This window comes from Sceloporus occidentalis, unplaced genomic scaffold (genome assembly GCF_023333645.1).
Source record: "Sceloporus occidentalis isolate IW3139 unplaced genomic scaffold, rSceOcc1.0.p SCAF_3, whole genome shotgun sequence".
Lineage (NCBI taxonomy): Eukaryota > Metazoa > Chordata > Lepidosauria > Squamata > Phrynosomatidae > Sceloporus > Sceloporus occidentalis.
In genome coordinates, this window is record NW_028316983.1 from 223,200,888 (window position 1) to 223,216,953 (window position 16,066).

Sequence of the window (16,066 nt, forward strand, 5' to 3'; positions counted from 1 at the left end):
AGAACACTTGTTACTATAAGACAAAACTTTATGAAATATGTCACAAAGAATAACTAGTATACAGGTAGTCTATATGCATAGCCTATTGACCTCGCTTGTTTGGCTAGCATCAAATTTTATAATGTTTTGACTATTTATTTTGCCACTAAAATGAAAAAAATTACTTCAGGATGAAAATAAGGGTTGTTGATAATATTACATAGCAGAGGTTTTAGAAATTTATGTCCTGTGGACATTTTAGAGATGGGAAAATAAGCAGTGATCTTAAAGCTCTTGATATATATTAACTATCTGAAAACCTTTTTTACCTGAAAAAAAGCCCTTGATTTTAGCTAATTTAGTACCAATATCATTAGAGTGACTTGAGATTACAGTTAATCAGAGTGCTGTAAAAAGAAAAATATCAGTTGTGAATCAAGACATGCCTTTTTTGTTCACATATATAATCAGTTTTAATATACAATACTATAAGTACTTAGTGTGTGGGGGGGTTAATCCTGTTGAAAGCATGAGAATTTGCATTTGAGTAGATATCTCTTGTATTGCACTGCAAGTGGATCAAAACATCTTAAAATTATTGTAGCAATACTTGCATGTTGGAAATTAGAGTAGCCAGGATTACCCTAGGTGGTTGTGGAGAGTTTTCGCTTGATGTGGTGACACTTTTTCCAGCGAGTGTAGGGAAACAATTCACACCCATGCTACCATCAAAAACAGCAGGTGTTTGTACAAAGCAAATGATATTTCCTCTTCAATCTTGCATTATTTACTAATAGCATATATAGAAAACCACACCACTGTATGATAGTCTGAATTTCGAATTCCTCTCTTCTTTTTCGTATAGAGAATTGTTGGGAATCATAATGGTTAAGCTAGGATAACAAAATATTTGTTAGATCTCTGCATGAATTATAAGATATAACATATTTAGAGATGAACTAACCATAAAACTTTAAATAAAAAAGTCCAAAACACACTGCAGAAATAATGCAGTTTGATACTTTTTTAACTGCCCTGGATCAATGCTAGGGAATTCTGGGAATTGTAGTTTTGTGAGACATTTAGCCGTCTCTGTCAGAGACCTCTAGTGCCACAATAAACTACAATCCCCAGATTCTCTAGCATTCAGCCAGGGCAGTTAAAGTGGTCTCTAACCGGTTTATTTCTGCAGTGTGTTTTGGACCAAAGTTAAATGATGCAAGTGGTTGCCATATTGTTTTAAGTAATAGGTTGAAGCAGTTAGATACTAACCATATACTTGCATGCAGAACTTGTCAATTGAAGTACAAGTACTTCAATAGTTCAGGTACAATAATGGGAATAGATATATAGTGCCCACAACCTTATTTCATAGCTTTTTACATTATCATATAATATTCAGTATAGGGAGCAGTTATTATTTATGAACTCACATTGTTTACAGCAGAGTAAATAACCTCAGTGAGTCTGGATCTAGTTTTCCCACAGAACCCACTGTGGGCTGTAGCACCCTCCAGAACTGAAACTGGAAGTGTTCAATAATCCTCTTTTGTTATTGTAAAAATACAGTTTGGAGAATTTGGGCATGGGGAGGTGCTCCTTTTTTAAAGGAATAATGCTGCTCCTTGAGGTTTCTAAGAGTGACAGTACTCTTTTTTCCTGAACTAAAAATACATTTAAAAAACAAACAAATGGGAAGGTTCAGGAGGTTGGTGTGAGCTGCATGTGGCCCAGGAGCCAGATGTTGCCCATCCCTCGCCTGCAGCATAATAAGAAATCTGAAAATCCAACACAACACGTCAGAAGTAAACAATCCAATGTATTTCTCTGTAAAAATGATAGTGTTTAGACAGATCGTCCATACAGTGCTCATTTCATTACAATTATTGTATCATATCCTACCATTTTGCACCTTAGCATCACAAATCAGAATGATACAATTTATCTCCATTGCAGTAGCAAAAGGGCCACATGGCTAAAGCCTAAAAACTACATTTATTGAAAGATTACCAGTATTGTGAAAGAAATGGCTGATTGATATATATTTTCTCATTACAGATAAAACTGTGGTATGACAAGGTTGGTCATCAATTGATAGTCACAATATTGGGAGCAAAGGATCTTCCTTCAAGGGAAGATGGGAGGCCAAGAAATCCCTATGTTAAAATTTACTTTCTTCCTGACAGAAGGTAGGATGAAGGAAAGTCTTGACTATTTTAGCAGAAGTTAATACCATTGTTCTATTAGTAGTGTTTGATAACTAATATTGGTCATAACGACCCAGTAGGTATTGCTAGAACAGGTGTGTGAGTGTGTGAGTGTGTATGTGTGTGAAAGAAGTAGTGCAAGAATGAGCAGAACATTGTGTCAGAATATAGTTGTAAATAGTATCAAAATTGTATTAAATATTGAAGTATTGAAGTTGTAGAACTACTGCCAACTATCAGCCATGAGAAATGAATTATTGTCATTGCCTTCTCTGAATCTTTTAACCAGGAGGAAATAAATAAATAACATGACACATTCTAATATTCACATTACCCTTGTTTCGGAGGATCATGATTGAGCTGTTTTCTGACAAACGAAGAAGGAATTTTGACTGTGTGCTTGTGACAACCCTCACAGGACTACGGAGCAATCATGCATGCACGCACACACGCGCGCGCACACACACACATATTTGTAATCTTCAAATTATTTACCTGTGGATACTAAGAATTAAAAATTACTGGATTCTTCAAGGTCATAGTTTCTCTTATGAATAGCAGAGAAACAGCAGCTTTCAGAACAAAGCTCTGTTTCTCTTTTGTGATCTCTGTGACTCACACATAATAGGATTTAGCTGCATCTCTACAGACTATTTAGAACTTTTTAGAACTGAGCCAGACAGTTTTCATGGGAATCCCATCCCCTTTTATTACACATGTTGGTGCTTATTCATTCCTGTTGCTTCCTTTTTCTATGCCACTGAGTTAGCAATATTCTGGAACAGTCCCGTCTTATTTTCCATTTCTCAATCTTTGCAACTTTTATTATCCTCTGTAAATATTTGTTTTCTTGTATATGATTACTATTTATTATTATTATTATTATTATTATTATTATTATTATTCAAAATGTATATACAGATGATTGATTGTGCCACTTTGTATGTTACTGACATGTAAATTCTCAGTATTGGAAAAAGCTAGGCATTATGTGCTCAGAGATCTAGTACAGATAGTGGATGCCAAGAAGATCTTGACAATCCATTTTCACTGTCTGACCTTTTTAAAGTGTTTTTTCTTCTTCTTCCTGATTGGTATTATCCTCAGTAACAAAGGCAAAAGCCTCCTGCACCCATCTTGGAATGGAAGCACTAGTACTAAGAAGGTTCAGTATCTTACATGACATTCAGAGGGAGAGATTATAGATATAAACTTCAAACATGTTACTCAAAGTTTTGGCCCATTATGCTTCTAATTATAATTTTGATTATGTTCATTGATGTGGTTGTTATCCCCATTCTTGGTCCCAAGATTATTCACCTTGATAATTATTACCAATGCTTCTCCCTGCCCAAGCATTCTGCTTGTCAACCAGTATGTTAGATCACAATCTTATATATGGACTATATCAAGTGGGGAGCATTACAGGTTGCTCAAGTACTACAAGGCCACAGTTTTGTTTGGTTTTTGTTTTGATTTTTAAAAGAAGAGGAAAGAGGAAAGTTGGCTTGTTGGAAAAGAAAGGAGAACAGCAGAGAATTTTTAAAAATAGATGGAGAGAAGGAAAGAAATAATGTTTATACCCTTGAGCTGTAGTCCTGTGCAGGATGGAAAGGGGAAGGCCCCAGTAAATAAGAATAGGTTGTTTTTTTTTCTGGGTAAAAGGAGCAAAGTGTACATAGAGCAAAAGTCTGTAAGGGAAAAAGAAATGGATCTGCAGCTGCTAACACCCCTCCCCAATTGATGAGCAATCCCCTGCCCACCTAAAGAAAAGTGTGCACTGATTTATGGCACAGTTGGAACAAACTGTGCTGTGGGGGTGTATACTGCTGAGTTTTGCCACAGGTTTTTGAGCTCATTCAGGGTGAAAGGAGACCTGGGAGGGTTATGGGCTACATTATATCTAAGTATATCTGTTCAGACTATGGCAGTAGTACTTTTTGCTGCCTTTGCATACTGATTTTCCAGACTAACACAGCTATGTCATTGAAGTGGTTGCAAATGTTTAGTATCTAGTAGTGGTCTCAATGTTTGTGTTCCTGGAAATCTTGACTGGCTACGATTAATGACTCCTTGTCTTGCCCCATTTTGGCTTTGGCTGCTCTTCCATGTTGGAGCACTCATGACATGCTGCTTTCATGGTTTCCAGTCATGTGCATGCCCCACCCCTCAAGTTGCCAGAAGTCACTTTTTATGCCTGTCTGTTTTGGGCACTTGTCCCTACATCCCCCTTCATATTCTTGGATTAACCATGAATAGTGGCGTCACTAGGCTTGGTGTCATCCGGTGCAATAACTTATGGTGTAAACCCCCCCCTATTGACCTCCTCCCATTTCACGCCATTCAGAATCCTTAGTAATGCCTTTTTGCACTAATTTTACTCATAAATCATAATTCCCATATACCACTGAATAAACAACTTGCAAAATTAAAATTATACCTTCAAATTTCAATATCATAAAGACATCCTAAATGTATTTGCATATACATAGTGAAGATTTGGTTAAAATTTGATGTTTTTATTTTTTTTTTTTAATATAATTTTTATTAAGTTTTTCATAATTCAGAAAGAACAAAACATTTCCTGAATACATAATCATGCTTTCATATATAAAGATTGTACATTCCAGGATACAAAACAATAACACAAATAAAGGTAAATTAAACTTCCTAGCTTTATTTCCTCCCTTTTTATTTTCCTGACATTGTATATGATTTCATGCCAAAATGGACATACACTCACAAATTGATGTATTACTCCCATTTTTTTTAGCCATTCATATGGTGTATTCGCAGTATCTTCCCCAACCATATTTAAGAAAAGGTAATTTAAATAACCCTACTTAAGATGAATGATCGAAGTTCGAGCCGGTCGTGCCTTACTGTATTATTTACACAACTATATAACTGTAAGGAATTTTTCCATCTTTAATTATTAGTTATAAAAGGGCTTGATGTTTTTAAAGAAAATTTTAAAAGAATATTTTTTTTAAAAATGCAATATTTTAATTTTGTTTTAAAATTAAATTTTTGAAATTTGAAATTTTAATTTTAAAAAATTCTGGGGCCTCTTCTTTCTCCTCCCACTGAGCTTCACCCCACTCCCACCATGTCTTAAAGCATTTTAAAGGGAAGCAGGTGAATGCCACAGCCTGATGTAACCCCCCCTTAGGGTGTCACCTGATGTGGTCCACCACCACCCTCCTCCTCATCCATGACCATGCATGACCTGGACTGGATCAACTTCCCTGTAGCTGCTTCTCTTTGGATAAGGCATCCCACTACCTCTTAGGATAATCAGGCTCTTTGAACACTTTCTGCCTGTTGGCATAGGGAAATTGTTAGGTGGATTTTTAACTAGTTGATGAACCCAAATAAACAAATAAGTAAAGCTCACCAATTGTTCTTCATCATCCTGGAGAGAAATGGTAGTGCATCTACTTGCCATGCAAGTGGCATTCTTGTTTGCCATAATCTCTGAGAAGGCTAATTTTTACTTTATGAGTCTACCCCCCCCCCCCTCTTGTCTTTTTTGTCTTCCACAAGGCCAAAGTGGTTCTTGGTTTTGGCATATTCTATTTAAATCTGTCTTCAGGCATGATAATGTGATAGAGGTTGTTTTGTTGCCCCAGTAGATGACCTATGTGGGATGGTAGACAAAGGTGAGTGTTTCCCTGTTGCTTCAGCTAGACCTTATAGCCTTTCAATACCATCAACCAGTGTATCAGAAATTCATACGTAAAGGACATTCAGCTGTTGACATGCTGAGATGCTAAAAAAGTCCAAAACTTATTTGGAAAAGTTTAAATATATCAAATTAGGTATATTAATCCTGAAGCAGAATTATGATTTTTTAAAAGATGGTAGTAATTTCTGCAGCAACTAATGATATTGTAGAAAGATCACTGTTGATAGCTTAACAGTCCAGTAGGTCAGTGCAAACCCACTACCTGAGACTGAGGAACTCATTCGATCCTTGTTTAAGCATTTCCAGAAGTAAGTTAAGTTGAGGGCCTCCACTCAAAAGAAGAAACTTAAGATTGCAATTACCCCAGTAATGGGTATCAACTGATTTCCCTTTCTTCAGGCTTTTTTGAGCAACTGCAACTGATATGGATATACATATATGTGCAGATACAGAGCAGCAGAAAACAGAAGCTGAAACATGTTTCTATGAGGCTTTCATATTTCTGGGTTTTTAGTTGTGTGTGTGTGTATGTTCAATGACACTGGCATTCCAAGGGCACCGTATAACAAAAAAGTAAAAACATAATAATAATAATAATAATAATAATAATAATAATTTGAAACAGTAGCACTAGAAAAATTATTGGAAACAGTAATAGTATTAAAGAGCATTCAGATGAACAGGAAGAAAAGTCTGAAATAACCAGAGCCAAATGATTATTAAAAGCCTGGAGAAAAAAGTATTTTTCTGCCTTCCAGTTGCATGTACTTTGAAGAACTGTTGAAGAAGAAAGAGAGAATAATTACAGATGGGGATGACTACATATCCAACGTTGCTTCTCCTTCCACTGTGAAATAATTCTGAAAGAACCAAAATTCATGTACTTTGAAATTATAATATGTTTCTTTTTTTAGAATTTTCACAGGAATTGCCTTTTCTTTTAAGATAGGCAGCACAGAGGTTTTCTTTTAATTACTCCTACTGTTTCCTTTCAAGTTTAAAGTAAAAGCAGCTTGTTCTATTGAATTAGTTTTTGTCTGACAGCAAAGCAGTCTCTTCTAGCCCTTTCTCTCTGAGGAATACACTTAGTAGGCAAAAATATATCTCTTTCATATGGAAAAATAACCTGCTAGAGATAAAGTGCGATTAAACAGCTCAAGCATTTAATTAGGTAATGATGTGAAGCTCTGACTAAACAAATTCTATGGAGAAACTTGTCCAGTATATTCTGATCCAGTTCTCATAAATAAACCTTTGGCATTTATAAAAGTTATTAACACCATTGACAAAAACGACAGATTCTGGAGGAACACAACTAACAGAAAAAGAGTCAGACTAAGTAATAATTCTTAGGGATAGCCATATTATTCTAATGCAGCAGAAACAGCAAAGTCTTGTGGAATCTTAAATGATTGAAAGGACATTTTTTTTTTGTCATAAGCTTCCATGGGTTGTAGTCCATGTCATCAGATTCAGGAAGTGTTATTTAAGTTGGTAGCATTATATGCATATGCTTGAATGGGATCGTTGCATATAGTGAGTCAGAGAGAAGCAAAATACAAAAATACAGTCAGCCCACTATATCACGGATTTTTTATATCCATGAATTCAAGCATCCACAGTTTGAAAATATTTAAAAAATATATAAATTCTCCAAAGCATTAAAATGATGCACACCTCCAAAGTGGCCTGAAGCCACCCCAAAGTGGTGCTCCAGCTCTTTGGATTGGACCAAAAAGGAGCTGGGTAAAAAGGAGCCAGGTAAACCAGCTCCTGGCGATGTGGCTTGGGTCCTATGGCCATAGCCTACTTTGGGAATGTGCTGTCTGGTTAGTGTGGTCTCAATCCACTTTTGGCCGGAGCAGGCTTGGGATGCTCATTCCTATCTGTCTGCTCTGGCCCTGTTAGAAGTGTTTGGGATCCTTCCATATTTCTTCTCAGTTTGCTCATTTAGCATTTCTCGCAAAAAGGTCTCTGGTTTTAAACTTTGAAAATGTCCTCCAACATTGAATGAATTTGAGTCCAATATTTCTGTGCTTCAAAACATGTAATAAAAAGTTCCTGTGTATACATTTCCAACATTTATTTGAGCTATTTTTAAACATTTTTGATAACCTGTTTGATGTTAAATACCTTCTGTAAATCAACTTACAACTTTCCCCCCTAAAATCATAAAAGTAAACTTCAAACAATTTCACTTTTATCTGTTCTCCTGCTGTTTCAAACGTTAACAGCAGTTTATACATTTTAGCAATCAAATGTCCATCATTTGTACATAATTGACTTTTAAACTCAGATTTAATTATTTTAAACCATTGATTTTTTAAAAAAAAAACTATTTTAAATCTTCCAAACAATTGCCTATAAGCAAACCAGTTTAGTACATGTCCTTCAAACTCCAATTCTCTCCATTTCAGTCTAAATTGACTATTTTCTTTTATCAGCAAGTTTTTGTATGTAACCTTTATATATAGTTCTTTCTTTAAAAACAACAACAATGCTTCCATGGGCGAACAGCAAAGAGCTATCTTTGAACAAAATCTGTATCTATTCAGAATCCATATTAATGTTTGTCTCACATAGTGATTATTAAAACTTGACTCAGCTTTAGCTTTGTTGTACCAGAAATAATGATGAAACCCCAAATTCAAAACTGAACTCTCTATGTAGCAACCTTTCATTTGTTAAATTAATCACTCTTTCAACCATTCCAAACAACATACAAAATAATATGCTCTCAAATCTGGTAAACCTAAACCTCCATATTTCCCCCCATCTTGTAATATCTTATATCTTGCTCTAGATCTCTTGCCAAACAAAGAACAACAAATCCTTCTGCCACTGTTTAAATGGTACATCACTTAGGTGTTTTGTAGATAGAGTGAAACAAAACAGCACTTTGGGTGAAACATTCATTTTAATTGTAGATATGCTACCCAATAATGACAAATTTAATTTTTCCATTCATGCAAATCATTTTTAAAATTTCATTACATATTTTAACATAATTGTTTCTGAATAAATTTGAATTTTTATTTGAAACATAAATTTCCAAATATTTAGCCTTTTTCACAAGCTGAAAGCCAAGTTTTTCTTACAAAGCCTTTGGTTCCATCGTAGTCATATTCGAAATCATGATTGACCATAAAACCTGACAGATTATTCGTTCAAAATTTGGTTCAAATCCTGCTTTCCAATGGATATCCTCCCCATATATAAAAAATAAAAAATTACTAAGGGGCAAAACAGACTGACCCTTTTGTGCTGCCTTCAGGACAGTGTGAGAATGTGGAGTTTACATGCCACATGCTCCCAAGCTACCTGGCCATTTACACGGGGCCCAGCTTCCACTCCAGTTTATACACTGCACACTGCCAGAGTGTTTGAAGCTGGCTTCTGGCCAAGGTGGGGTGGGAAAGCTGGCTTTTTGCCCCCCCCCCCCAAAAGGAATTATAGAATCATAAAATCATAGAGTTGGAAGAGACCACAAGGAGCAGTCCCAGTCCGTCTTTAGAAAGGGGGGGCTGGAATCTGCCACTTTCACCCCTAAGTCTTCAACAAAAGTTTTTTAGTTTGAAATTGTTGACTTTTTCACACCTTTTACAATGAGCCAGCGCCATACGCGGGATCATTCTAGGCAGCTTCCAGCTTACACGGAAGCTGCCAGGAGGTTGGGAGAATGGCGCGTGTGCTAGTGGCACACGCGCACAGCTACGCAGTATGCACACACACCATTGAGCATATGCACTTTTTGCCTTATGTGGGGGGGGGGGGTCTGGAACGGATCCCCATGTAAGGCAAGGGCAGACTGTATTTTCTTATCAGATTTAATTGCTTTATTCAAAACAGTTAGTGGAGACAATACTTATTCTCTGGGTGTTGTAGTCATTGACATCTGTGACCTCAGGGAGATCTCCACTATTATGTATCTTACCTGCTTTAAAAGAGTCCAAAAACAAATAAGTATTGTATACACAAATCTCCTAGTCTTGATGGTTTTATAAAGCTTTTGAAAAAGAGCTTGCTGCATTACATTACATGTGTACATGGGTCTTTTAAATGCAGTCATAAAAGGCAAAGTAATTCTCAACTTGTCCCAACTCACTAGAGTAGCTTTGATACATAAACAATGATTCTGAGACAATGCTTACTGTCCCATTATACCAATTAACCAGGACATAAAGTTGTTAATGAGATAATTAATTAAGAATTAATTAAATAATATGGCCAGATCCTAAATATGCAATGAGACATGCAGGTTTATGAATACTGGATAAAAGTTAGACACCTTAATACAACTGTGCAATGTATTGTAATACATCACAGTAAAATACCAAATTCCAGTTTTTATTCTTGGTGTTTTTGTGACACTGCTAAGACTTTCTGTAGTCTTGAGAGTGGGATTTCTTTTTGAAGGTCTGTGAACATACAGGTATGGAATCTGAAATAGTGAGCGTTGTTATGGAAACAGTTGGCAGAGAAATGTTTCACAAAATCACAGATTTCTGAGTCACAATGAATTCAGTAAAATATCTGGAAGTCATCATTAGCTGAATAAGTTTAATTCTTTAATTACACATCACTACTGCATCTGATTTAACAAAAATTGAGAGAATGGGGCAGTTAAATATGACCTGGTGCAATAGAATTGCAGTTATTGAAATGACTAAAATATGCTACGTATTGCAAATCTAAATTACATTGTTTCCACCTGTCCAGAGAGCTAACAAGTGACCTTGTATTACAAGGGTAAAGGATAATTGTTAGTTTCATACAGAAGGGCAAAGAATCTAGATTCACTACTACCATAGTTAATTTCAATAAACAAAATAAGGCAAGTTTAAGTATTCGTAATATGAAATGTTATGCGTCCTTTCTTTTCAGACAACTGACAAGAATATTAAATGACCAGAAGGCATGTACTTGCTTGCCATTTGTTACTGACATGAGAGACTTATGAAATAGAGGTCTTCAATATGAAAAGCTATAATAATTTTTTAATATATTGCAAGTCCATTCCTTAGGAACATCTTTAAGACACTGAAAAATTATCTGAACAAATTGTTTGCAATTCCATGCAATATAACACTGTTTTTAAACTACTCATTTTTATCATGCAAATAAATGGGTCCAGTTTCAAAACTGACCATGATCCCCTTGGTTAAAGTTCAGCTTTATTTCAAATTTTCTTTGTATGTGTGTAGCACGTTTGCATTTTTCCTTTCCCCAACTGAGTTCCACTTCTAGTATATAAGATTTTACTTTGTGATTTACTGTGTTTTTGTAATTCTAATTTTAATTATTTTTTAAAAGGAACTAAATGGCTAAAAGGAAGGCCATTACTATTACTTCCCTGGGTTTTGGAAGTGTATCAGATTACTTTTTAAAAGTAACTTTCTAAGCACTAACTTGCTTTAATTCAGTCAATAGCCACTGTTAATGGAGTGATAACTTTCTCTACCTTTTACATTTTAATTTCCTCTGGTCCCACTGCTAATAACCCCACCAGCTATATACAGTGCCTTGCAGGATCATTAGCACATGCTCTTGATTTTTCCACATTTGTTGTGTTACAACCTGGAATTTAAGTGAATGTAATTGTCACTGTTGCCACTTGATGTGCATAAGATATCCAGTATTGTGAAGGTGCAAAATAATTTTACTGTATTGCAAAAGTTAGGTACTGTATATACTCATATATAAGTCAAAAAATTTAGGTCAAAAATTGACCCAAAAACCTGTGTCGACTTATGCACGGGTCGATACAGTCATCCCCCGAACCTCTTCCCAGCTGGGCTGCCTCCAGAGGGAACAACCCAGCTGGGAAAAGGCAAGGAAGGTGATCAATCGCCGCTGCAGCCTCCTCCCAGCCAGGCTGCCTCCTTTAGTCTGACCCTTGACTTATCCATGGGTAATGTGAAGATCAACAATTTTGGCCCCAAAAGTTGATCTTGACTCATACATGAAGTCAATTTATAATCCAATATATATGGTAAACAAAAACAAGCTTTTAAAGAAAAACAGAAAGGAGATCCTTTTGCAACTTGAAAATTAGCGGATTTTGTTGTACCATAAGTATCTTTGGCCATGAAAGCTGAAGCAGTAATAAATCTATATTAATCCTTAGGGTGCTGCAAAATTATTTTCTTCGTATTAGCAGATGAACCATAGGAATTAATCCAAAGGACTGCACAACTGATTCTTGTACCTAAGACTTTTGTTTCTAAAAAAGCCATCCCACATGCCATATGGCAAGTCATTTTTGAATGTGGAATTCTGTTTGCAGTACAGCACAAGATTCTCGTTCAGAAAATTTGACATTAGGTATTCCTAAAAGAGATGTTTGGGTACTGGTATGTTATACTAAATTATAATTTCAATCATGACGATAGTAGATACATTTCGCATATAAGGTTTATGTTTACGTATGAAAGTGAGTTGTGAGTATTATTTTGTAGACTATGCATATGTGCAGAGACACAAACAGAAATGTTCCTGAATTCAAGCTCCAACCAGATAACTGTTCTTTTATGCAACCTATATTCAATAGCATAGCAACATTTTTAATTTATATATCTCAATTACAGTGATAAGAACAAAAGAAGAACGAAAACAGTAAAGAAAACTTTGGAACCAAAATGGAACCAAACATTCATTTATTCTCCAGTTCATCGGAGGGAATTTAGAGAACGAATGTTGGAAATTACTCTTTGGGACCAAGCTCGAGTTCGTGAGGAAGAAAGTGAATTTTTGGGAGAGGTATTCCATGTTATTTGACTGTTTACAATGAACTGATTTTTAAACTCACTATTTAAGAAAGCTGAGTTAGTAAAATTCTGGTTTAAAAGGGCATTCAGAAACATATTCCATTCCGTACTATACTTCACATCATAACTAATATCCATAAGTGTTGATAATAGATTCTCCATAATTTATCCCACTTGACCACTGTGCAATCTTAACTTAAAGGTACACCGGTTTAGGGATTCAGGATTTGGAACAGGCACAGGGTTTTTTTGCCAGTGTACTTCTTTCTGGGTGCTATGAGGACAACTATAATTGAATATTGAAAACACAATTGCACTTTGCCATTGCTGCAGTCCCAAACGGGCCACTGACAGAAGCGGATTAAATCCACTCCTTTTGCTTACAGCTTCAGGCTCCATTAGGCAGCCTTGGAGCAGCTTCTCGCTGCTTCAGGGGGCTTGCAAATTCTGAGAGCATTTGAACAAGGGTGTTGTGTTTTAAAAACACAAAGGCTGTATCAACCAAGATAATAGTATTTGTAGGGATGGACAAACATACGATAGAAATAATAATCCAGCAGGAGTTATAAACAGAGAAGGTTAAGAAGGCTGGCCTCCCTCACAAGGTTGTTGTATTGAGGCTAAAGTAGGGGAGAAGGAATCATATGTGCTTCCTTGAGCTCACTGGACGAAAGAGAGATATAAATATAACTAACAAAAATAATTTTAAAAACTGATGCCTGTGGAGCAAGTGGTATTCTCCAGTATTGTGTGTTGCAAAATATAATGGATAAACGTGAATTAAATCTGACATATGATAGTCATACATATGCATGTCATCCATTTTTTTTTTCTGTTCAAACCAAGAATTCAATATATGGAGATGCCAGGTGCCAAAATATAAATTCCTATTCCCTCTTCTTTAAAACTATAACCTTTTAGAGAAACATTTTAGTGATCCAGAAAAAGTCATTTTGCCTTCATTAAGAGAACCATATGGTTGTTAACTATTTTGGTAGACAACGCAAAGTCTGGGAGTGAAGCTTTACATTAATATTTCAAGGAAACATTGTATGCTCACATTTTAAAGCAAACCACTCAAAAACATTCAAGCAGAAGGCATTCCCAACCTCTCACTAGAGAAGAGAGGGAGGCAGCGGAGAACGTTTCCTTCTGCCACATAAAATTTGGCAGTTAAAATGACTTGCATGGAAAGTTTTCTCAAGGCATAGGGAGATGAGAGGAACATAAGAGCAGTTTAGAAACAGACAATAGAACATCTGTCATTGAGAGTGGGAGAAGCAAAGCTCTGGAGTTATTGGCATCAACAGTTCTTTTTTCTCTTTCTCAGAACATGAAGTTCTAAGCTCAGTTTTCTTTCTGAGCCAGAAAATTTCTTGGGAACATGTCACTCCATTTGTAATTGAATGAATGTTATAAGCTGGAGAATATGGTGTTCTAAATCAGGAAAATGTGCATATGGGCAACATCAGTAATCTTATTCTTAAATTGGTGGAAGCTGAGGATAGGTTACATTAACTCTTTGTAACAAGCTTTCAGTATTATAAGGCATTGTTCCTGTAGTGATTTCTAATAGGCTTTTGCTATGAAGCCAGTTGACTTTGAATGCTAGAAATATATGAACATAGATATACTTTATAGTTTACAACTTTTAGTACGAATTATCTTTTGCACTTTAATACATCTATTTGATTCCCATTTTAGATTCTAATTGAATTAGAGACAGCATTGCTAGATGATGAGCCTCACTGGTACAAACTTCAGACGCATGATGTCTCTTCATTGCCACTTCCCCATCCTTCCCCATATTTGCCACGCCGACAACTTCATGGAGAGAGTCCCACACGAAGGTTGCAAAGTAGGTTATTCAGTTTACTAATGGCGTGTTAATTTTGTGTGGAATAAAATGAAATGTTTTCTTTTGGATGCAAACATGCAGAAAAGCTGGTATCTATAATTTATTAAGTGATAATTTTACTATTTTAACTCAACTTACTAGGTATTTTGGAAATGTTGTATAATTCTGTCTTCTGTTTGCTTCTTTTTTCATACCCACTGATATCATGTATGGATAAGGTTGAATTTTGAACTGCAGTCATTTTAACTTGCTGCATCTTACAGTCTTTACAACAGTTCATAATAATAGTTGCCCTACACAAAAATATGAAGGAAAATAGAATGCTGCAAATCACAATGTGCTGATCTTTGATTATCTTGGCTAATCTATTACTGATGATAATACTAGCATGCAGTTTTTGTAAATGAAACCTGGTTTTATTTAAGATTCCTCTATTTCCTTTCTTTTTCTTTTCTTTTTAGTTTCTCCACTGAAATACTTCCAGTATTGTTATACTTTTAACGTTTAAACATATGTGTAGTTGTAAATATGACCTTTAACTTGTTAAATATTGAACTTCTAAAATTTCATTTAAAGTACAGTATTGTCCAATTTTTAATTTTCACTAATCTATAGCAGTATCTCTTTGGGTGCATTATAATGTTTAGAAACCTGAAACCAAACCAAAACAAAATGATATATAAAATACTAATAAAAGTATATTACCAAATCCCACCAGAAATATAGTCTAATCCTGTTTACTGAAACCCATAAAAACAGAATGGGTTTGTTCTCACTTCCAGAATGTGCTTGGTCTTCAGTATTACAAAATCCTATTCGTTGGTTCAGGTTTCTTGATCACTGTGTAATACTGGTTTAAATCCAATTATTAATCCCTGCAGGAGTAGATCCACTAAATCAATGTTACTTTCATACATGTTGCCATTAAATCAATCAATGCAACACTAATTAGACTAACTATTAGTTTTAGGCCATTGTGTTTATTTTCTTAAAATGTTAATATGTCCCCCTTCCACTTATAAGGGCATCCAAAGCAAATTTGATGTATAAATGGAATTGTCCATATTTCAGTGAAGTATGGTAACCCTTGGATATGAAAATCTAAAATTTTCTGCATTACCCATTGGTGCAAGGATGACTGGGAGTTGGCTAGAGGAAGTGACCACTCAACCTTCTTGTTAGTATTCTGCAGACTAGAGATGCATTCTGACCACCTTACAGTTGTCCAGACTCTACAAATAAAGTTGGCAACTACCAATAAGATGCTTACAGTCATTTTATATGTCCTGAAAATACTGCCACTTAGTTTCTAAATAATTCCATTTTTGGCATTATGGAATAAATACATAGTTTCTATTTATATGGATGGTTTTCCAAATTTTATTTTAGTATTCCACACCATATCAAAACTATTTTGTTATATGTATACACAAGGTCTATATTGCTTGAAAAAGCTATTAAACAACCATATATGGTCTTACCCTATATGGTATAGGGTTAATCATCATATTTTGGTGAAATCTTTGACCTAAACACAACTGGTAGTCTGATCAGAGTAGACCCATTT

At 35.4% G+C, this 16,066-nt stretch overlaps 1 protein-coding gene across 49 annotated transcripts in view; it reads left to right on the forward strand.

Annotated features, from left to right (window-relative positions):
- The window catches only part of RIMS2 (regulating synaptic membrane exocytosis 2), a 454,948-nt gene that overhangs the window by 254,120 nt on the left and 184,762 nt on the right, over window positions 1-16,066 (forward strand). For all 49 annotated transcript variants that reach the window (XM_089517761.1, XM_089517766.1, XM_089517768.1 and 46 more), the window contains 3 exons: window positions 2,038-2,168; window positions 12,462-12,633; window positions 14,346-14,499. In XM_089517761.1, the coding sequence (XP_089373887.1) occupies window positions 2,038-2,168; window positions 12,462-12,633; window positions 14,346-14,499 (457 nt within the window). The remainder of the gene's footprint in view (window positions 1-2,037; window positions 2,169-12,461; window positions 12,634-14,345; window positions 14,500-16,066) is intronic.